This window comes from Mustela nigripes, chromosome 1, assembly GCF_022355385.1.
Source record: "Mustela nigripes isolate SB6536 chromosome 1, MUSNIG.SB6536, whole genome shotgun sequence".
Taxonomy (NCBI): Eukaryota; Metazoa; Chordata; class Mammalia; order Carnivora; family Mustelidae; genus Mustela; species Mustela nigripes.
In genome coordinates, this window is record NC_081557.1 from 4,351,704 (window position 1) to 4,375,686 (window position 23,983).

At 47.5% G+C, this 23,983-nt stretch overlaps 1 protein-coding gene across 12 annotated transcripts in view; it reads right to left on the reverse strand.

Moving 5' to 3' along the window:
- PPP6R3 (protein phosphatase 6 regulatory subunit 3) overlaps positions 1–23,983 on the reverse strand; it is a 139,728-nt gene that overhangs the window by 58,034 nt on the left and 57,711 nt on the right. For 11 of the 12 annotated variants that reach the window (XM_059399457.1, XM_059399530.1, XM_059399504.1 and 8 more), the window contains exons 3-7: positions 15,261–15,493; positions 10,705–10,891; positions 7,228–7,365; positions 4,475–4,540; positions 1,448–1,560 (exon numbers count right to left, since the gene is read on the reverse strand). In XM_059399457.1, coding sequence (XP_059255440.1) covers positions 1,448–1,560; positions 4,475–4,540; positions 7,228–7,365; positions 10,705–10,891; positions 15,261–15,487 — 731 coding nt within the window. In that variant the 5' untranslated portion in view covers positions 15,488–15,493. The remainder of the gene's footprint in view (positions 1–1,447; positions 1,561–4,474; positions 4,541–7,227; positions 7,366–10,704; positions 10,892–15,260; positions 15,494–23,983) is intronic. The other variant, XM_059399548.1, reaches the window with a different exon arrangement.

Below are 23,983 nucleotides of genomic sequence, written 5' to 3' on the forward strand. Positions count from 1 at the left end.
GACACAGTCTGAACTGTACAACTGGGCCCTACCCAGGCTCCAGGGCCACACTCCCCAGGAAAGAGGCTCCGGGAGTGCTGAAACTCAGCACGAACTGCTGCCCGGTCCTGCATCTGGGGGAAACCTGCGGTCCCAGATGGCCGCTGCACTTGAACTGTAACGAGTGTGAACTGACCTGTCCTAAGTGTAAAATACACGCTGGCTTTCCCAAAACTCTGGCAAAGAAAAGAATGTATAATACCTCAGTGATTTTTTTTTTTTAAATAAGCATCTGTTCAAATATTTTTAACAATTTAATATATTATTAAAATTAATTTCACCTATTTTTTACTTGAATGTGGCCACTACATCATTTAAAATGACATCTGAGGGGTGCCGGGGTGGCTCAGTGAGTTAAAATGACATCTGACTTTTCTTTCTATTAGACAATGCTGTCATGAACCATGAGACTGATGGTGTTCAACCTTTTTTTTTAACCTACTCAAAGGGCAATTTTATATGGTTGAACCTTACACTACTATAATTACTAGTATTTGAATGTGGAATGTCTTATATTTACAAAAAGAGTATATATGCCCTAGTGCCAAGAATAACAGAAGTGGAGAAGGAAACTGACGTTTTACCTAGAAGCTGATAATTTAAGTTTCGCTTACTTCAGAGAATCAGTCAAATCCTTTCCTGGGAAAATACAACTCTACTTCTCAGATGACAGACTTTAAAAATGATACCACGTCTCTAATTTGCTCCTCGCTCTTCTCACTGGGGGCACGCAGACCCAATGTGTGCCCGTGTGCAACGGCAGGTATTCCTTCCGAAAATGCGCGAATCTAGAGAAGCTAGTATCCACGGGCTGGCCATGCACAAATTTCAAAACAGCACACCATCCTCCTCCTATTTTCCACCCAAACATGAGATGGCTGCTCACAAGGAATCGTCTCAAAATAAGAACAGAGCAGTACACAGACAAAAAACACACAAGGCTTGTAACCCTTCGAATCAGGTCTGGTCAGGTCGCCCCCAGTCAGCTGCAAAGGCACAGTAAATCCTAAGAAGAACTTCTGGTAAAATCCTTGACCATGATGGGTCAAATCAGTTTGCGTATGAAATTATTCTTCACCAAAGACCTGCGGAGCAGTAACCCACACTCAGCACGCACTACCCCATCTTACGACAGCTTAACGGAATTCTAGTTTATAGCTATTTCAAAAGCTCCAAGTCTACGCATAAATGTCATTTCTTTACATTCTTACCCTGCGGGTGTCCACTGGGCATCACAAATGGCTGAGATCGGATAAGCCGGTCCTCCCCCCACCCAAGGGTATCTTGCAGGGTCATGATTCCCACAGATGGAGGACTTACCAACCACTCACACTGGTAACACAACAAATAGCATCAATTAAAAAAAAAAAAAGATAAGAAAAAAGAACAAGAACAATTTTAAACATACTTTTCTAGAGTGGCAAGCAGGGGATCTGGTTCTGTACTGTTCTGAATTTGTAACATCTGGTCTCTGCTCAGGCGAACAATTTCACAAAGTGACTGTGAAGCATTTGAATGCCGCTAAGGGAAAAAAGTACAATTTTAACTATAAAACACGTCAAATGTCAAGTTTATAACAAAACGTTATCGAGTAAATTGCTTAAGAAATAACACAAATTAACACTGGCCATTAAGAAGCTGCGGTGAGTAAAACGTCAAGCTCAGAAGAAGGAATGTAGGTTAAAAAAAAAAGAAGAAGAAGGAACACAGGTAGACACAAGACTACCTGATCCTGCCAGGCCAACGAGCTTCACTAACAATACTGCACAGAAGAGATCACTATGTGTAGGGACATGGCATCAAAGTTCTGGCAAGGAGGGGCGCCTGGGTGGCTCAGTGGCTTAAAGCCTCTGCCTTCAGCTTGGGTCATGATCCCAGGGTCCTGGGATTGAGCCCCAGATGGAGCTCTCTGCTCAGCAGGGAGCCTGCTTCCTCCTCTCTCTCTGCCTGCCTCTCTGCCTGCTTGTGATCTCCAATAAATAAATAAAATCTTTAAAAAAAAACAAAAAACAAAGTTCTGACAAGGAAAAATTTCTACAACTGAGAACTTGAAAACAATACATCCCCCCAAAACACAGCTGACCTTTGAACAACATGGGTTTGAACCACACAAGTTCACTTCCACAAAGATTTTCTTAATACGTACAGTACTTATTTAAACGTATTTTCTCTTGGGATTTTCTTAGTAACATTTTTTCTCTAACTTGCTTTACTGTAAGAACATGGGATGTAATACATACACAAAATATGTGTTAACTGATGGGCTGCCTTATTGGTAAGGCTTATGGCCAACAGCAGTCTATTATCAGTTAAGTTTTATGGAGTCGAAAGCTTTACATGGATTTTCGATTTCATGGGGGGTTGGCACCCCAACCCCTATGTTGTTCAAAGGTCAACTCTTTCTATTTTTATCAGCATGGAAGCTGATAAATCACCTTTTAAATCAGCACTGATTTAAATTTAAAAAAAAAAAAAAAAGCAAATATAGCTTTCTGGAATATACCAAAGGGCAAGAAATACTGTATCGTCTCCCAGTGTACAGTGTGTTTACCTCACAGGAAAATCTAAGATCTTAGCACCCAAATGCATTCTGCTCTGTGGCACGTGGCACTGGGCACCACCCACAGACAGAGCAGTTGGAGCCCAAGACAGGCAGGGAGTGATGTCCAGCAGAGATGACAACACACACCAGGGTAGCAAGTCCACTGACTAGAATTAGAGGAGTCAAATCGTTCCTTAGTAAGTATCAACTGGTCCGTATGACTTCAGCATGTGACTTATCACTTAATAAAAAACAGAAGTTATCAACGGGACTGTCCAGAGGCAAAATTAACTTTCTTACAAGTCAGGCAAAGAAGCTGTTAATGCTCCAAATGCTTTGTCCTTTAGAAAAGAAAAAGAAGAAGAGCTGCACACGGGCTTCCCCTGAGCCCTGCAGACTGGCATGATTTCCTATTGAGCAATCAGCTCTTCTGTCTGAGAATGTGCAAACCTAGCAACAGGCAAGCCTTGCCCATGGACGTGTATGCCCTGTGAAGGGGACAGGCCAAGCTCCCATCATCAATCTCCACAGCCTGCACCGGCCACACCTGAATCACACGGGAGCAGCACTCTGGAAGCATCCAACGCCCGCCCTGGGCACAGGAGGCGCTACCAGCCCCACCAGCTCGCAGGCCCCTGCTGCGCAGGGCTGCTCCCACCGCAGCAGCCGACGCAGGCGCACACCAGGCTGTGTTCTGAATGTTAACAGAACAAACCACAGATGCACTATCCCAAAGGGAACCAACAGCACCTTTAGTGGTTAACTTTTTATGAATTTTAAATATAAATTCCAGGTATCAAAGTATCTGAATACACCCAAGGAGAAGGGGCTAAATCAAGCTTTATAAGCAGGAATATCCTCTGAGTACCTTTGCCCCTTTGTCGTCCTCCTCCACCGTCTTACTCTTCAATCTAACTGGCAACTTAAGGCACACGGGAAGGTCCCCTGACCTCCCCACAACACAGCCCGCACATCTACTACAATCACTTCCTTCCCAGAGAGGAGGCTGAGCCGCAGAGCTGTCATGTCTGTAGGCAGAAAGGGCTAAACACGGGCAATCGCACGGGGCTCGGGCTGCGACAGAAGGTGGCAGCAGGAGCAGTGGCAGGGGGTGCCTGAGTGGCTCAGTGGGTTAAGCGACTGCCTTTGGCTCAGGTCATGATCCCAGGAGTCCCAGCTCCATGGGGAGTGTGCTTCTCCCTCTGACTTTCTCTCTCATACTCTCTCTCTCTTCCTCAAATAAATAAAATCTTTTTTTTTTTTTTTTTTAAAGGAGCAGCAGAGCTGGGGCCCTCCTCCACTGGGGCCAATGGCTAGTCCAGGAGACCCCGGGCATCCCCTCAGCACAGAGATCAGTCTGCAAACTGCAGAGCAGCCTCAATCCTATTGCCAAGTCAACCCTCAGCTCCTGGGACAAAGACAAACCTGTCAGTGCCTATGGCCAAGAATGGCCAAGAAGTACGAGTGCCAGGGGCTCAACACTCCACAGCTACAACGGTGGCAAAGATTCTTATGTGCTGCTGCACGGCGCAGCCAGAACAGAAAACAAAGTGCAGATGCGGCCACACCATTTGGGCTAACGATGTGTAGAGAAGGAAAAAGAAGTAGGACAGAGGAGGTCTGTAACAAAAGCAAGCAGATTCAGCTCCAAGCTCCAGAAGATGGTGCTAGAACCAGGGCCTGCTGCTGTCCATGTTTCTGAAAAATATTCTGGCATCAGCAAAATGTAATATTTTTTAAAGCCTTTAGTGATTAGAAAATTGTCAACTTAAAGAATGCCAGATTTTACCTGTCCTCTACCTTCATGCCTCCTACAATTATGCTCTATGCCCAAATAAACACAGTTCCACTTTTTCAAAAAAATCAAGTTTACAGTCACACAAGAGAACTTACATCTTCTTCTTGCGATGGATGAACTATTTCCACAAGTCTCTGGATAATTTGCTCCTCATTTAACCACTGTAAAACACATTGTAGAGGTAATCATAGCAATGCGTGGCTCTTGTTCAAACCCCAATGAAGATTAACATACTTGGAAATATCCATCACATTTTAAGTAGAATGTTACAGGTTTCTCTGGACTTTGAACACTACAGGAAATTAAAAGTCCCCCAAGGAAAATGCCAGTGAATATATTATTTAAACTACAGCCAACACTACCAACTATGCCCCAAATTACAATTCCCACATAAAAAATTCTAACATCAACTTCTTAGACACAGAGTAGTTCTCAAATACTAAGCACTAAAAAGGTCTGTATTTTGTTTGGGGTGTGTGTGTGTGTGTGTGTGTAATTCATACATTTTCTGTAAGACAGTATTCACCCTCAGCGTCAGAGGGGCACCTGGGTGGCTCAGTCAGTTAGGAGCCTAGATCAGAGCGCTGGTTGGGATCTCAGGGTCAGTCTCTGTCCTCAGAAGAGTCTGCCTGAGATCCTCTCTCCCCCTCTGCCCCTCCCCACTCCCATGCCTGTGCACGCTCTCAAGTAAACAAATCAATCTAAAAAAAGGAGGGGGGCAGCTTCAGAAAGACTAAGAAAAACAGTATTTAGTATCAAGCCTCTGGGTTAAAACATATGATGAACTTTCAGACTCCAAAACCAAAACAGCCACAGGAAGCATGGGGGCAGGGCACCACAGCAGTCGAGTTCATGCGCCCCATCAGGAGTTAGTAAAGAGCCAGTATCCTGCTCAGGACAATCTCTTTCTCATCTACAAGTGAAGTACCGCCGTGAATGAAAATAAGAAGAGAAGAAGAACAGGGAGAATAAATTAAATATCAGCTAGCAGAATGTTAGGCAGGAAGAGAAGCAACGTAACAAGGCACTTACAGTCAAGAAAGGACCCCCCCCCAAAAAAAAAAAAAAAAAAACAACAACCCAGAAACCACCTCAAAACAAAACCCAAAGGTTAAAGGGAAACTGGGGGAAACGGAGGCACGGGGCTGGGTGGCAAGAAATCAAACACAATTTGCTAAAGGCACAGCTGCCTGCTCCTTAAAGAGAACGGTGCCCAAGGAAGATGAAAACAAAGCTACGAGAGGGTACAAAGCTAGAGGTCCAACTTTGTATTTTTAGATCGGTTTCAAAATGGGCATATCAGTCACCCTCCTGGGGATCTTGCCAAAACGCACACTCTGATTCAGTAGGGCAGAGGTGAGACCTGAGTCCCCACGTGACACCTGGGGCCACACTTTAGCCGCAGTGTGGTGGAGGGTGGAGAGGGGCCTGACCACCAGGGGAGAAGGAAGGAAACTTTGTGCACTATGAAAGGATCAGCCCCACACTCCTATTGCCTCCACAGCCATTAGTAAGAACCTACGTCGCCATGGCGGGCACCCAAATCTAAGTTTCTAACCACCCTTCCCCTAACCTAACTAAGTCTTTATTAACTGCCTATCACCATATCGCTCCAGAAGAAATGGCGCTAAAATTCAACTCAGAAGTGACAAAAGAATTCTAAAAAACTATACTTAATCACTACTCCCTAGAGCAATCCAAAGGTGACCCCTCCCCTTGCCCTCAACAATCTTTCCTGGAATCTTCAACATCTTCTGAGAAAAGATAGCCACAAAACACACCTAAAAAGAACCAACAACCTTCCTACAGGCAACTCCAGGACATTCACTAGATACCCTCAGCTGGTGTCTTCATGATGACCACGGTTCTCAGGACATCTCTGCCTGGTTCTACAGAGCCAGCCCTGACCGCATTCCCCTCACACAAACACGTGCCTAAGCATGCCTGCTCACCTCAGCAGAACATGCCTTTCCTGGAATACCACCTGATAGGCCCTCCTGCCTCTCCTTCTGGTTCTTCCAGTCTTTAATTAAAATCACCATTTCCAATAAAACTAATTTCAAAGAAATGAGTAGGTGCTAGGGTTTGGGATGGAACGGGATGGGGAAGGTTCTGGAAAAAGGGAGTGAAGAGAATCAGAGAGGAGAAGACAGAAGACAAGAAGAAGAGGCAAAGATGAGAGCCTGTGAGGAATCTCATGTTCAGTTACTCACACTCTCCCTCTTCCCACCCAAATTCCACTTAAGACAGCTCTTCAAGAGGCACACGTATCCTAAAATAACCATCCACCAAAATTTTAAAATACGTGTGCTTTTGGAAGTAAGCCCCATTCTGCTCTTCTCCTATGATCCGAAGTACCACAAGAGGAACGCTACCCTGACGGCTCCCTTCCTGGAACACGCGTCCTCGCGGCCCTGACCCTGCGGTGCGGTCTCGATCTCAAGAGTGGTGCCTCATGGAATCCCCAGACGAGATTTGCAGCTCCGCATCTCCTGCTCTTTCCACGAGACAAGCTTTAAATGCATTTTCAACCCATTCCACTGCCCCACTCCCACTGAAAACCAAACGAGCAGGGAGTAAAGGACCGCTCACAAAGAAACACCGCAGGCCCCTCCAGATGCGCACATCTGGGACATGAACCCTGCAAAACCCTGCAAAATCGTAATCTCTTCGTACCTTGGAACCTCCTTCCTTCCCCCCCCCGCCCCCCCCCCCCAAAGTCCCCCCCCCCCCCCGTTTCCCAGACAACCTTCCTCTCCAAGCCCCTGGAATCCCTCCCAGCACCCAGCAGCCCTGCGGGCTCCGGGGCCGCACCCCACGCCAGTGCAGGGGTCCTGATTCTACTCACGTTCAGCACATCTTGCCTGGGCTGAGGAGGCTCAATGCACGTCAGGAGCCTGAGCAACAAGTCCATGATGGCCGAAGTTCCTATGTGCTTTATGATAAGGTCTACGAAATCACGTTTCTTCTTCAAGAATTCCACAATCTAGAGGAGAACAAACCAAAACTGAAAGACACATAACCGGGGAACCACCACCTTTCCGGCGTAGTCCATCCTGACCCCTCGAACTGCCCCTCTCGAAACCCACCGCTGCCCTGCGTGGAGGACTGGCAGACGCTGAGCTGGAACCAGACGGGAGACCGGGCAGCCGTCTAACTGTGAGCGTACGCAAAACCCCTTGGGAAAAAACCTCAAATTATCACACGTTTCCTCACACAAATACACCATAACAAAGTCTTTTATTTCTGTTCACTTTCATTATTAACTGTCAGAGAGTAAGGATAAATAATTTAATGCCCTAGAGAGAGCCCAAGAACATACCATTCAGCAGCTTATGGACATAAAGCAAGTCCCTCAGACTACACTAAAATGCAGAGTAAATACTCAAAATCCTCATCAGCCCCTAGCAAGTAGGAAAAAACAATTCAAAAACAAGTGTTTTTAAGTCCGTCCTGGCGGCAAGCTCAGCTGCTACACAACATCACGTGTGGCCCGACGTCAACTGCTCGCTAACAAGATGGACACCAGGAGGGTGAGCGTGGAGGAGACGGGAAGCTACACAGGGACCCGAGATGTTACCACTGCCACCTGGGTCTCTCTTCTCTGCAAGAAGAGGCAGAGAGTTCTGTCCTGCACACCCCTGTGGGCCTTCTGCCCATCTGCACCCAGTATCTCTTCAAATATCACGGAAGCAATGTGGCCAGTGTGGCAGCAGCTAAGTCTCAGAGAACCCTCTCGATGCCCTCGAGGAGGGGCTGCCCCACTCGGAGTGCCAGATAGGAAAACCAAGGCACAGGCCAGTGAAGTGTCTTGCCAGAGCCCAACGGTGGCTGGGCTGAAGTTTCAACTTAGATCGGCGTGCCACAAAAGCCACAAACCCTGCCGCCATCCCAGGGATGAAGTCTATGAGCCAGAGATGACAAAAATCGCTTCACGCCCGCCGGCGCAAACAGAGCAGCACCTGTGACCTGCCGCTCCTCTGAACAGGGAGGTAAAATGTGGCAACAAGAGCCTTCGAGAAGTGAGACACAATTAATCCATCACAACTGAGTCACACAGTAGTTGTTACAAGCACAGCGGAGGAGAAAAGAGGAAAAAGCCAGAGATACAGCGTGGTTCTGTGGCGAAAGCACCAGCTCAGGAGGCCAAAGGCACGGACTGTGGCCAGGGCTGCGGACAGTACCACAAGGACAGAGAGGGGTCCCGGAGGGAAGATGACACCGCAGAGATGCTACCGCTTCTGACACCGAAGGAACCCCGCGGCCGGCCGTCCTGGCCTGTGAGCTGAACGACTGCATCAGGGGAGCCAGGCCGGGCCCCCGGTGTCCTCGGTCCCCGCAGCCATACACGGCCTCGCTCACATCTCACGGGACAGAAACCATTTCCGCCCTTAGTCCTCCAACCGAGAAAGGCGCTAGAAGAGCGACGGTGACCGAATCCTCTCATTCTCCTTCCGAGAGCCCTAAGCCAAGAAGCACGCGGAGCCGCCGAGTGACAGGCCCCCCTCTGAGCCCTCCATCGGCAAACGCCAGCGCCCGGGCGCGACACATGGGACCCACAAGGGCAGCGCCAACCCTCAGAGTCCCAGGAGGCTTCGCGTGTTCTCGCTTGTATCAAAGGTACAGTGAGAAGCAGAGCCCCTGAATTTGGGCTCCCCTAGCACAGAGCAAAGAGAAAAACCATGATGCCGGCGGAAGGCCTGTGTCCGTCACAGCTGCAGCCACCTGAAAGGACCAGGACTCGGGCTGGGGACGGTGTGCAAAATCCGCCAGGACGCTCAGCAGCCCCGTCCGTTCTCGCCAGAAGGCAGAAGAGGAAAAGACAGCCTGTACAACAGGAATCGGGATTCGGGGGTTACCCTCTAAGAAAAACGAACCTCGATTCCAATACATCTCGGAGCATAATCCCGCCTAATTAAGAACATAAGTCCAATCTTGTCTAAAATAAAACACGCATCCACTCTGCGTTGGCAAAGGATGGACATGATGGGCCTAAAATAGTTCCATCCCTCCATGTCGGCTGACAGCAAAGGACGGGTCACGGAGCCTGTTTCCCATCGGGGAGGAGCCAGGCCCGGCCGGTTCAACCAACCGCAGCCCTGGCATCGCACTCTGGCGCGTCTATGCGTGCCTGAGCGTTGGAGGCTCTTGCTGTTCCTCGGGTGCCTGTTTCCAAGAGTGGAGCAGAATCTCCCCGTAAGCACACCCTTCTTCACACCAGTGTGCACTAGAGCTGTGACTCTCAAGTCTCAGTGTGCATCAGAGCCATCTAGAAGACTTACTGGAACTCCCAGATGGCCTGGGCGCCCCCCTCAGACAGTCTGACTCATGAGGTGTGAGGTGAGGCTTGCATTTCTGTCAGATTCTCAGGTGGTTCTCACGCTGCTGGTCACGAAACCGTGCTCTGAGAACCACTACACATACGGCAGATCTTTGGAAAATCAATTTCCCAAGTGTGTCTGAGCTGTTCAGGAACAAAACACATGTGAGGGGTCGCGGGGGAGACGGGGAGGAGAGAGTGGGACAGTTCCCTCTACAGTGAAGTAGGGTTTTCTGCCCAGCACTACTGGATGGGAAAGGCAGTCTAAACAGAGACATCTCGAGGCGCCGGGGTGGCTCAGCCGGTGGAGCGTCTGACTCTGGCTCTGGTCGTGATCTCAGGGTCGTTGGGATCGAGCCCTACTTGGGCTCTGTGCTCAGCAGGGTGTCTGCCTCTCCCTCTGCCCCTCCCCCGGCTCATGTGCTCGCGCGCTCTCTCTCTCTCTCCCTCGCTCCCTAAAATAAATAAATAAAACCTTAAAATAATAATAATAAAATAAACAGAGACATCTCAAGCTAAACACTTAAGATTTTGAGTGGAATCAAAACAAAATTGTCATCATTTGTATAAACTAATCAATTACATTTACGGAAAAGCTTTTTGATTTACAGCCTCATTTGTGTTGTGCTCATCATTACTGGAAAGAAAAAAAAACACAAAAACAACTGTCGCTTCCCCAGTCACTACAATGCCACTCGCATCTTCGGCCACTCAGTATGAGGCACAGCGCTGCCTTCGCCAGCGGACAGCCCACGCGCTCGTGCTTGCAGCTACTGGTCAAGAGAGGAGACCAAAGTACACTGCTGTGCTGGGCCGTGAGGCGATCCAAAGAGAACACATCAAGCTAGAACATGGTCGTGGATGTGGAGGGCAGTGTTAAGTCCGTGTATTTAAGTACACTCCGCTGCAGAACCTGGACTGAAGGACACTCAGAACACAATTACAGGGGATCGTCTCAGGAGGACAATCAGCCCTAATACTTACCTTCTGGAAAATGGTATTTACCTGTTCTGGTTTTCTGCTGATAAGAATACTGAGCACCTTGCTGAAGAAGCTGGCAAGTAGCGGGTTCAAGGGGGAGTCGTTTAGGAGGAAGCTATATAACCTCACGAGCAGGGACTCGTCTTCCCCCAGCCTATCGTTCATCTGGGAGACATCGGAAGTGAGCAACTCACAAGATATATTTGGGTACCTAGAAGAACAGGACACTCGTGTCATCATCCACGTTAACAGTTCCATTACATAAAGTAGAACACAAATCAGAAATGTTTCCTAAAATTTTGTGAAAAATAACAAAATCACCTCTGGGAATTAGAAAATCATTTCAATCCATTCTGTCCAACCTCTAGATTATAGTGAATTTTCTACGGTATCTAAAAACTTACTTCTAAAGCAAGCTTCTACAGGATACACTTTCCCTAACAAAACTAGAGCACACCTAGGGCTCAGGAGCACGGGGAGGCCGCACCTCGGGCAGGGCACAGGACCCCTCTGGCCACAGCCGACAGCAGCAGAGCTTGCAACACAACCAGCGCCTACAGGACAACGGTGGGGGATGCCGGTTTCCAGGAAACTGCACTACGTACGGCACCCTGTAAGTTCTCCAGACACATTCTGGTTCCAAGACCCGCCACCTCTGTCTTCACAAGGCTGCGAGTCTCTGGGAGGGCCTGTACTACTGCACCTTAAGAGAATCACTGCTGTGACGTAGGAAGCAGAGAACAAGACATCAGCCTGAGTCACCAAGGAGGAGAGCGGAGCGCCAAACACCAGCTCGGCACGCCTGCCTTCCTGGGTCTCCCAGGGATCCGCCCGGCGTCAGGTCTCACTGCTGTGGACACGGAGCTCTTCCGCAGACCGCACAGCCCTGGGAACAGCTGCAGCCCTGAAGGCCTGCTTGCCGCTGACCACCAGAGCACTCTCTCTGACATCAGACAGCGAATCCGCCTCCTCCGCTCACTCCTCTTGTCACATTTTCTCTTCTGTTTTCAACAGCAACAAGTGCAGACTCCAAGGCCGGTCCAACGATGCTCTCCGCCACCCCCAAGTTCACGTCTCTGCTCTTAATTCCTCCCCGTCAAGCAGCCAGGATCCAGGACCAACTAGTCCTCTGCAGTGGCAAGTCAAGGCTGGCCGGACAGGGACGTGACAAAACAGCGACAAGTTGCTATCGGACAGGCGAGGGCTGTTGCCTGGAACCCAGACAACAGCCCTCGAGGCATCCAAGACAAACAAGGCGGCCTGCCGTGAGGCCCCTGGCTCAAGAGGCCACCGGCCACAAACCAGAAGGCCGCAGCCGCCGAGGGGGTCTGCCATGAGGTCGGAAGATAGAGCAGTACGTACGTCCCCACGTGAACCTCGGCAGGGAGGAAGAGGACGGAAAAGAACAAACCGATGTGGCAGGTCTATGTGCACGAAGAACGTATTATCTAAGAGCTTTCTTCTGAGGCTCAAATTAAAGTCCGTCTTTCTTTCTTTATGGCACACGTGGGCTCGAGGAGGCTGTAACACAGAGGCACCACGATGCCAGCGGCGGGCTAACGCAGCAGCTGCAGGTGTGGCTTCTGGGCGGTCACCACCTAGGTCCAGACCGTCTCTTCCACTTACAAGCCACATCACCTTGAACAAGTTACTTAACCTCCCTGGCCTCCGTTTCCAAGTCTGTAAAATTAACACAGTAGCCTTTACCTCGTGGGGAAGGATAATACAAAATACTGAGAAGGAGGCCCGAGAAGAAGGAAAGCTCGCTGTTTTTATTCCTCTTTATTTTCCACTTCATAAAACTTCCAAGATGCTGGTTTGGGGGCTGGGGGTGCACTGTCTCAACTGCCCCATCGGAAACTGCTGGCAAATAAAGCGCCGGTAAACCATGTTGCGTACGGTATCGTCTCCAAATCCTGACACACAAGGTCCGGAACAGGACATGGGCATTTAGAACATCTTTTTCACGGATTTTTCAGGTATTTTTCCAGTGACTGAGACACATGATCTAGATAATGCAGCATGCATATGGGGCCTGGGTACTATACGTAGGGCTCAAAGTCCCGGTTCCGAACAGGCTGGCATTCCTCTCTCCTTAAACTTAGAGAAGCTTCTAACACACCCAGAGACCCCCTCCCCATTTCACTCTGCCTCTCCCGCTGCATGCTCTGACCTCGCCTCCTTTGTGGTGACAACCTGGAAGCAATCAGAAGAGACTACCCCCACAACGTGCATCTAGGCGCCTCCCTCCTCCCTCCCCACAGAGCCCACTGCTCCAAAAGCCACCCTCCACCGTCCTTTGGATCGCCGGCTTCCCACCTGCTCTGGCGCACCACATCCCTGGAGGGCCCTCCCTCTGGCCAGCAGCTCCCGCCACACTGCATGGCTCTCGGCAGCACACAAACGTGCCGCCAGTTGCCCCACCAGGGATAAAAACGCCACTGTACCTCTCCCGACTCGATCTGCCTACAGCACACTTTCTCTCTCTGCTGCTTTCCCGGGAGACTCTAGAAAGAACGGTCTCTGCTCGGTGGCCAGTACTTCCTCAGAGGCATTCCGGCCAGGCTCTTGCCTCCAGCACTCCAGAGAACTACAGTGATGGGCCACATGCTCTGTCAAGAGCGCCCCCGACCTGCCTGTCCCGGCTCTCCTTCCCGAGGCCTGGCTCCCTTCGGCTTTCGGGGCGGCAGTCCCCTGCAGTCCCTCTATAGGAACCTCAACCCAACCAACAGCATCTTAGCTTTAGGACTGATTATACTACAAGGACCTATTCTCAAAGTTCCGTCAGTTCAATTTAGAACTGAGATATCTGTCATTAAGATTAAAAAGGTGGGTGCAAAATGACAAATGTTTAATACCTTGTATATGATCACTTAGGACAGTGATGAATTCAGCCCACGTGTAATTAATATAAAGTTATGAGACACAAAACACAGCAATCACTCTATCCCCAGACTAGAAGCACTAGTCTACATTTCCTGAGGTGATCACAGATCAATCTCAGCCCCGGAAAGCTTTCAGATCCCACCTGCTGGCACCCTCCATGGATCCAGCCGGGGGTCTCTAACCTGGCCAGAAGTGCAGCAGAGCTCATCTGCCCAGCGCAAGTCACGGACCCTCAAAATGGGGCCACCCACAAGGCTGTGTGTCCAGGGAGGCCCGCCTGCTCTCGCAGCCTCAAAGGGAGCACAAAAATAGCGCGGGCCAAGGCAATACTACAAAAGACATGACCACTTTTTGGTGAAATAAGCACCATCCCTAAGGTGTGATGTGCCTATTCTTCTTAAAGAGGTATTAGCTTCACTCAGCTGCTGAGGAAACCAACCGTGGAAGGGTAACCCCTTTGGCTCAAATTCTCTAAGAGGGGACCGTGACCCCCCTTCAGGTGGGCTGGACACAGAGCCCACAGCATCCCGACTCCCACCAGGATAAACCCCGCGACAAGCCGCACCCACACGTCCTGGGTCACTGGGAAGGGACTCCTAGAGCAGCCCGGTGTGGGTCTTCCGGGGCATGGGAGGATGATGATCTCCCCGCTGCCGCATTCCTTTCCTCCTCTGGTTTAGGGCACTTTTGAGTGGAGGCTGTCGCTAATGCTCGCTGTCCATCTTAATGGCCAGCAGAGGACACAACCTCGCCTATCTGAAAGCCCAAGCTACCAGTAGCCTGAAAGCATTAGTAAGTTTTACTTCCCGGACAGCAAAATTCTCCCATAAAGAAAGAAAAAGATACCTGAAAAAGGGAAGAGGCTAGGGGAGAAAGGGCAAAGAAAAATCCACCAAAAGCTTTAATTCTTCCGATTCCATTAAGTTTTTATTTAACGCTTGATATTAATGACTTTCTGTTCCTGCATCTCTCCCATTTTCTGGGGAGGAGGGAAAGAGCCCAGCGCAGAGGGAGACGGTCCACTGCACCGGTCCACTGCACCCGCAGTACCTGACACACGCGTCGAGTGCTCACAACGGGTTTCCAACCATGGCCGGTCCGAGGGTCGTAAGAGACGGTGATGAAGCCCCTAACCACCTGCCTCCCCCACCCCCGCACGACTGCTCAGCGGTGAGCAGGAGAGACCAGTGAGGAGGACATAAAGGCTCTGTGGTGACCCCAGGTGCTAGCCACTTAAATTTACCTCCACTGACGTTCACCAAGACCCACTCCCTTATCTTAACAAAAGCCCGAATTTCTTATAGCAGTGACGGTCTTCATAACCCTGGCTCTGGCTTAGATTTGCCAGGTGATCTGGGGCAGGAACATCATCTCTATCTTCCTACTTGCAAAGAAGAGAAAATACTTACTTGAATCGTCTTACTATTTTCAGAAACTTCATCACTGTTTATAAAGCACTTTGCCCTTCCACAAAGCCTTCTAACTGCAATTTAGAATGCTCATTTTAAAAACCCTGTGATTTCACTGGACTCGGTTCTAGAAGGGATTAAATGCTGCACTGAGTCTGTCACTCGGGACCATCTTAACACTCTACACAGTCTACAACAGCCCTGGGGAACTGCCAAAAGACAAGCGTAATATTCTACCCCCACTTCACTTCACCCCACCCTAAAGAGAAGATTGAATTTTCTTACTTGTATCTGATCTTTTCATCCATGTCTTGAGGTGGTTCTTCTATAATGAATGAGACTAAATCTTCGAGACATTCTGCTTTTAACAGAAACTCTATAAGTTTGCGGTTCTGAGCTTTACATTCCTGTAAAACATCTTCCTCATCCATTAATTCCTTCAGTGTTACATCTTCTCTTTCTAGAAGTGTGTCTATGTGGGATGATGAATGAAGATCAAATTTCCAAAACATGCTGGTCTAAACAAAATGCAGAGAGTATTTCAAATAAAATTTCACATATTAATTTTTCAAATTTCAGTTGAGTTTTACAATCTAAAATGCCAACTTGAGTCATATAAGTAAAATAAGTGTCATATTGAACCTATAAAATACTTTCTAAATAAGTAAAATCAGCAGGATTTTTCTTTCTCAGAAAACAGTTTCATTGATTAAAAAAAAATTCTGACTTAAATGCTTAAACTTGGGATGATTTTAACCTAAAAAATTAACCCATCCACACTCTGTTGAGAATTTATCACTGGCAGGGGCGCCTGGGTGGCTCAGTCGGAGAAGTGTCTGACTCTTGATCTCTGCTCAGGTCTTGATCTCATGACTTCATGAGTTTGAGCCCCATACTTTAAAAAAAAAAAAAAAAAAAAAGAATTTAACGCTGGAAAAGCAAGAAAGTAAACCCTTTCCTACAGTTGAAGAACACATTCTTACACATAAGTAATATCTTCAAGCAACAAATGACAAGCACTGTGACCTAAGTACCTAGTATTCGTCAGAATACTTAAGAATTAAATAAATCACCACCACAAACTAGCACTTTCAGCCACTAAGAGCACTTTCACAGGTCAAAGTCTGAAAACCATAAAATGATAAAATCTGTGCCATTCTTAAAAAAGAAACTAAACTAAAACCCCACTGTCGACGACTGAGGGAAACCAGCACCCTCAGTTGTCAGGAGGACCGCTGGACGTACACTGGACGGTAAGGGGCCACAGACACACTCTTCTTCCTCTCCCTCCCACCTTCCTCAAACAGGAAGTTTGCTTTCTTCAAGTTACAGAGTTAGGAGGGTCCTGACCGGTCACAACAAGAAACAGGAAGCACAGGAGTCACGACGTCATCTGCAGCTGCCATGACAAGACACGCTCAAACGCCACTTCTGAGCAGCACAGGGCAAGGCGACAGCATCAAACAGAAGTCCTGATGAGGGACAGGACTACTCACAAGTCACTCCTATCTGCCAAAGATGCGCACCGCAGAACACCAACTCAGGGTCTGGAAACACACATTCTCACTTCATGTAACGCCCAAACCCACGGGTCAACGGCAGCCCTACTGTCCACGCAGCAGACCGGCTCCTGGTACCATCACCACCAAAACACGTGTGACAAGCTACACACGTCCAGGTGAAATGCTGTGTTGGGAGAGCCTAGGTGGAAGGAAGGAAGCTGCACAGGTCATAACCTATGGAGAGCACACATACATTTTGAGAAATACTCATTTTTGCTAAATCAACCATACTAGGAAATCAGGTATGAATATACCCTGATTTAGTATTTTCATGAACATCTGTTCAAAAATTTTTTTTAAAAAATTGGAGATTGTGGAGGGCAAACTTTATGTATAGAGCCAGTCATACTGACCGATCCAGGAACAGAAGACAGACGCGCGCCACGGCAGGTGACTCAAGGGCATGCAGAAGTGTATGCACTTCCCGTGACTTCACTACTGCATACACAATCGCAGAGTTTAAAATATAAGCCAAGTTTTAAGGGATCTTAAAAAAAAAAAGAGGACCCCTTAAGGGAAAAAGTTTCAGGTAAGATTATGAAATGTGGTGTTATAAAAGTTGTCCCTGCTCCAAAAAAAGAAAAAAAGAAAAAAAAAAAAAACTTCAAATGTTTCAAAAGACACACAAAGCAACATGCTCACATCAAGTCTGCAGCGACAGGAAGACAGAGTAAGCAGTGAGCAGCTGCTTCGACAGCTCACCTAGCCCAGAGCGGCAGTGCCGCACTCCAGGGGAACCTGTGCACAGACAGGCTTGCCACAAAGCTCAGCAAATGACACGAGTACACAGCACAGCCACCTCTCTCCTCTTAATGATCAGGCCATTAATTATGTACCAAAGACATCACAGAACACGCTAAAAAAGCAGGGTCACAGGTTCTCACACGGTGAGCAACCGCCCACATGCGAGGTCTCTCACCTTCAAGACCAGGAGCAGGCGGAGAGCTCCCTGGGAGCATAACACTTTGGTTAGTGAAGGACAAACACAAGTTCAAACACAAGAGCAACCTACTCCTACTTCTGAGGCAATTACCAAGGCCAGAAGAGCAGGGGTGGTGTATTCCTGACAAGAATGCAACTTTAGGGAAGAAGATGGTGGAAAAACCATAAATGCTATTTTGGTTTTCAGATTGCGGAAAATGGCCAACACACGAAAGAGACGTTATTATGCCATTTTAACCTCATCAAACAGGGAGGGAAAAAAGGCACAAAGCTAGCAAAGGTAACTCCAAAGGAGGAAAGAAAGCAGCTTTCCAGAGTGACACTGTCAGCACAGCCTCCAATGCTTCCGCTGGAGCAACGTGGCTCATTTATCTGGGAGTTTGAAACTGCAAACCCTAAAAACAGCACGGTCTACCCCTCTGCTTCCTCCTCGCTACCGAAGCGTATGAGGACGCAGACAGCTGTGTTCACGCAAAAACACAGGCCACATTTGGACTCCACACACATACTAATCTGCACTGTTTATAAGGGGAGATGTGGGCACCCGGGCAGGGAGTGGAGCTCCAGTGCAGCTCGAGGAGCAAAAGTTCCTTAGAGAACCCCAAAAACCTCATCGTCCATGTCTGCACACCTTGTCTTCAAGGTCAATCATGGAAATTTTGACCTTGGGATGTCTACAAATTGACAGAAGAGTTCCTTTTACTTATTTTTTTTTTAAATTTTTAAAAAGATTTTATTTATCCACCAGAGAAAGAGATACAGCAGAAGCAGTGGGAGCGGCAGAGGGAGATGCAGGCTCCTCACTGAGCAAGGAGCCTGGTGTGGCACTGGATCCCAGGACCCTGGGATCATGACCTGAGCTGAAGGCACACACTTAAACGACTGAGCCACACAAGATGTCCCGATCGCACTTACTTTGAATACTGCAGCAAAGTCACTGCCTGCAAAGCTGCAAAGGCTGTATTCAAATACTTTCCCATGCTCCACTGACATCAGGTCAGACTGTGCTTATTCCGGCCTGTAAATCAAATTTCTAATCATCTAACGGAAGTCTCTCCACCTGAATTCAGAAAACTGGACACAGTTAATAATTCAGCCTGAAGTATTTTTTTAAAAATAGTCACCAAAAAAGCAGTACGCTTTTTTTAAGGGCACCTGGGTGGCGCAGTTGGTTACATGTCTCTTAGTTTCGGATCAGGTCATGATCTCAGGAATCTGAGATCCAGCTGGGCGTCCTGGTTCTGCTCAGCGCCAGTTGGCTTGTCCCTCTCCTCATCCCCCACCCCCGCTGCACCCTCCCCCTGCACCCACATGTACGCTCTCTAAAATAAATAAATCTTTAATAAATAAATAACGTGGTATGCCTTTTTGGGGCACCTGAGTGGCTCAGTTGTTGAGTGGCTGTCTCTTGATTTAGTCTCAGGTCATGACCTTGGGGTCCTAGGATTGAGCCCCCCTTTCAGCATCAGGCTCCGTGCTCAGCTGGGAGTCTGCTTCTCTCTTTCTCCCTATGCTCCCCCTACTCATGTGCACACACTCTCTCTAAAATCAATAAATACATCCTAAAACATAAAGTAGTATGCCTTTTTTATTTTTGTAATCCCATACAGAAAGGCAAAGTATAATGAAAAACACTAAGAAATCAATTACACAAAAGCCAAGTTGATTATCAAGCCCTTAACAATAAACAAGATAAACACTCACATCCATCAAGTGGAAACTATAACTGCCCACAAACTAGATAAATCCTCAATTACAGATCAGAATATAATCACATCAATGTAGTACAAGTAAAAACTGACTCCCCGAATTTCAACCTTATAAAAGTAACTCATTAAATACCGGATTTATAAGAAGACTGATAATTAGCCATGATGACTTAAGAGCAGTCCACAGACCAGATCCTGCCCGCAGCCTGCACACTAAGAATGGTTTAGATATTTTTAAAGGGTTGTTTTAGGAAAAGAGAAGAGAAGAATGTGTGACAGAGACCGAATGTGGCCCGCAGAGCCTGAAATATTTACTACCTGGTCCTTTACAGAAGTTGAGTGTCCCTGGCTCAGAGGGCAATCAGGTTTCCACTGACTCTAACTTTCTTCCCTCCCGGCTATCTCTGAGACGACATGGGTGTCCACCCAGCGCCTTCGCAGCCCACCCGGTAGGGTGCGGTCACAGGTTGCTGGCCCAGATATCTACAGACCCATTTTCCTTTCCCTAGGAGCTTACAAAGACCACACTCCCAACTTCTTGGGCAAGTAGGTACTGCCACATGACGATGTCTTCCCACTGTGCCATAAACCATAAAAACCTCCATGCACTCTCCTCTGCATCTGGCTGGATGTCCAAGACAAAAAAGGCTCTAAGTGATGGCAGAGCCAAAAAATGGAAGGTGCTTCCACATCTCCAAATCACCACCAGGAAGCAAGCTGCCAGCCAGCCTCAGGGCCTACTGTGTTACCATGAGCCGCCATGTAGCTGGTCTGTGCGCTCCGGCAGTTTGCAGCATGTCCTACCTGACCAGCCAGCTCCTCTGAACCCCAAGCCTGTGACTTCCTGTTTTATTATACTTATTTAAGCATGAGAGCAGGAATTTTTCAGCAACTATTTAAAAATGCCTAAGTCCTTTCATTTTTCACCATCCTGAATTAGAATAGCATTTTTAAAAATCAGAACACTTTGAAATACGCATTTCCACTGCATTTTCTTTAAACTGGGTACGTTACAAACTTAAAAATAAAATAAAACCACAGTAGACTCCTTAAGCAAACATGTATTTTATCTTTTGGCCAAAAAGCAAACTGACCGGAAATGAATAGCACCAGAATATTAAGTTACTCTAGCTTCTACTCATGTCCTTTGAAGTAAACAAGCTAGGTATGAACTAACAGTTACAAAGTTCAACCAGGGCCCTGTGGTAAAATGGAGTCCTTTAAAATATACAACTAAGATACTCAGAAAAACTGAAAAGGGCCAGCACTTCAACCACTAGTTTTTACTTAATATAAATACACTGTGAAGTTCATACCCTAGCTATACCTCAATAGGATTTAGGGATAAAAAGGCATAGAATTTTTTACAGTAAACCAAATCACCAGCTTTTCTATTAACAAGACCAAGAGGGAAATGGTAAATAAAACCAAACCATCTTTCTTCAAAATCCCTGAGTTGTTTTGTTTCTTTGGGTTTGGGGTTTTGTTTGTTGCTGTTGTTTTTAGATTTTTACTTATCTATTTGAATCTTTTTCTTTTTAAGATTTTATTTACTTGACACAGAGAGCACAAGCAGCGGGAGCGGGAGAAAGAGACTCCCCAGTGAGCAGAGAGCCCGACATAGACTCGATCCCAGGACCCCGGAATCATGACCCCAGCCAAAGGCAGAAACTCAACCAACTGAGCCACCCAGGTGTTCCTACTTATTTCTTTAAGACAGAAAGAGTGAGCGAGCAAGCTGGCGCTCACATGCACAGTGGGGTGGGAGAGAGAGTCTTAAGTAGACTCCGCACTGAGTGTGGGCTTGATCTCACGACCCTGAAATCCAGACCTGAGCCAAAACCGAGAGTCAGATGCGCAACCAACTGAGGCACCTAGGCGCCCCCTCAGAGTTGTTTTGTAAATTGGATTAAGTGGCTTGCAAGCAGGGTTTTCTCTAAAAGAGCTGAAGGTCAGGCAGGTGGGTCACTGGGGAGTGACCTGTCAGCTTGCCACAGAAGGCCTCCACTGTGCTCTGCACGCCCCAGAACTCAAGACACAGGTGAAAACGACCATCCAACATGCACAAAACAGGACCAAAGGATCCATAAACCTATTTAGTTCAGACCTGCCATTTAATTAACGGTCTTCTAAGATTACTGAAATACTTTCCCTCTTGGAAGCAAAATCTGGGCCATGGTACCTTTAATTCAAAGCAGTGAGGCAGTAACACTGTTTCTGGGGGAAACGGTGCCATCCTATCTGTGACACAGGAACTAGTACAGTCAGGCGGTTAAATTCTCTGTAAAGGTATGAGAACATCAGACCCTCCGATTAATTTTCCAGGGTGCCGCCTACACAGAATATTCAAAAAGGTCCCAAATGTGGTACATATGTACACCACCTACAACCACTTGTTTTCATCAAATAAACATCACTTCCTCCCCAGCCCTGTGAGGACTGTTAAGCATCTACACGGACCCAGATTCCCATGCTGGCTCCACTACTGGCTGGCCCTGAAGTCTTGCGAAAGGTAATCTCAGTATCCTCACCAAGCAAACTGGTCGTGAGTCGTCGCTGAGAAAGGCCTGGCACGGGAACTGAAAGGCACAGGTACCACGACAACAGGAAGTGCCCGTTTGTGCAACAAGCATGCCCCCCCCCACAAGTGTGCAACGTTTAAACCAGTGCCCCCACCAAACGTTCACAGGCACAGGGAGCACATAGGGTCTCGTGATAAAAAAGTCACAGCTTCAGACATAGTAAACTCGGGATCAGGCCCAAGATTCTTGTCTCTAGCAAATCCCCAGACACTGCTGTTCCTGCTGCCCTGGGTTTAAACTATTGCTGATCATCTGCAACAAATTGCAATAAGCACATTCAAACTAATTACACAGCCGTGAGACACAGAGACATATGATGCAAATATGTGACTATGTTATTTATTTCAGAAACTCCCTGTGGACAAGCTGATACCACAGGGTTTTCTTTGGACATGACAGATGTAGAATGCAACATACTGTATCACTTTCTAACAGGAGCCCAGAAAGAATGATAGGACAAATGCAGTGGAAGATAAACCAGCAGCTCTCTGAGGGGAGATGCTGCTGATCGCCTGCCTACAAATGACAGAAGCAAGCTGAGGGAACGACAAGGAAGAGCGTTAATGAATTTAAAACTCAAACTCTTCTATTCCTAAGAACTGTGCTTGAAGTTAGCAAAGTTCTCTCCCACAAGAAGCTGTACTCCCTGAAACCTCCACCGCACACTACTGTTCACCGTGGAACATCTGGATGCAGGGCTGGTTGGGCCCAAGGCAAAACATTCAAAGATTCAAAAGAAGATTCCAAGATTATTAAGAATTTCTGAGCTTATGAGGAACAGCTGAGCATGAAAGCAAACACTTCTGATCCTGGGGCCCTGAGACCACATGGGCGGCACATGCATGAAGACGGCCTGTCCACGCCATGTCACCACCGACCCCGCTGGAACAGCCAAGATCCCATGTCCTAAGTGAGTATCTGCGAGTGTCAACTCCTCCTGTTTCACAGCTGCAGTCCCTCCAACACGCGGAGTACAAGCCACAATGGGAGAAGGAGCAGCTGCTTATGTCCAAAACAACACAAAAGGGAAGACTTAATCTCTAAGATTAATCTCTATAAATTAATATTTTTTCTACTTATGTATGCGATGAAGGGAATATCTGTAATAGATTTCTCATGATCTCAAACAAAGGTGTACAAGCATGTACTGTCAGAGTTCAGAACCCTGTGCCCTGGGGTACACTCCTCCCCAGGCCCCTGGCTCCCGGCTGCTGGAACAGAGCGGGCGCCACCTACCGGCTTGCCTGGCCCTGCCCGACAGAAACAGCACCACACGCACCGCATGCGCCCGTGATGAGAGCCATGTGTAGGTTTCAAGCCACATCAAAAAAGTAAAGGAAATGCTACATTAATGTTAATAGTATACTTTATTTAACCTCACACATCCAAACATTATTATTTCATTTCAACATGTAATTCTTCTGGTAAGTCTTCAAAATCTGGGTGTATCTTCCACTTACAGCTCATCTCCACTTGAACCAGCCACACTCTATGCACAAGAGTCATACGGGGCCAGCAGTTGCTGTCCTGAGCAAGAGAGTTCTACTTACAGATTACTACAATTATGATTCAGAGTTTCTCTCCTGGTACTAAAATAACCACCCTTCCCCCAATCTCCTTCCACAGCCAAAGTCAACAGTTAACCACCTTTTCCACACAGGGCTAATATGGGGTTGGTGAGGAGAGATTATGGGCCAAGTTTTTCCTTTCTTCTAATGTAAACATACATGAGAAATCGTGTTTATTCTTACACATATAAAGCAATTTATATAGTCTTCAACTTAAAAAAGTAGGTCACAAGAAAACTAGAACTGCTTTTGGCCTCTAATTATCCAGAAATATTTGTAGGAATTAAAAGGGCTCGAATCAGGAGGGCCATAGGCAGCTCACTACTGGTTTCAATACACACCACCAAACTGTAAAATAGGGGCAGGTCTCTGGGAATTTCATTTTTTTTTTTTTTTTTTAAAGATTTTATTTATTTTGACAGAGAGAGAGAGAGAGAAATCACAAGTAGGGAGAGAGGCAGGCAGAGAGAGAGAGAGAGAGAGAGAGGAGGAAGCAGGCTCTCCTCGGAGCAGAGAGCCTGACGTGGGGCTCGATCCCAGGATCCTGGGATCATGACCTGAGCCGAAGGCAGAGGCTTTAACCCACTGAGCCACCCAGGTGCCCCACGGGAATTTCATTTTCTAAACTAACTCAAAAATACTATA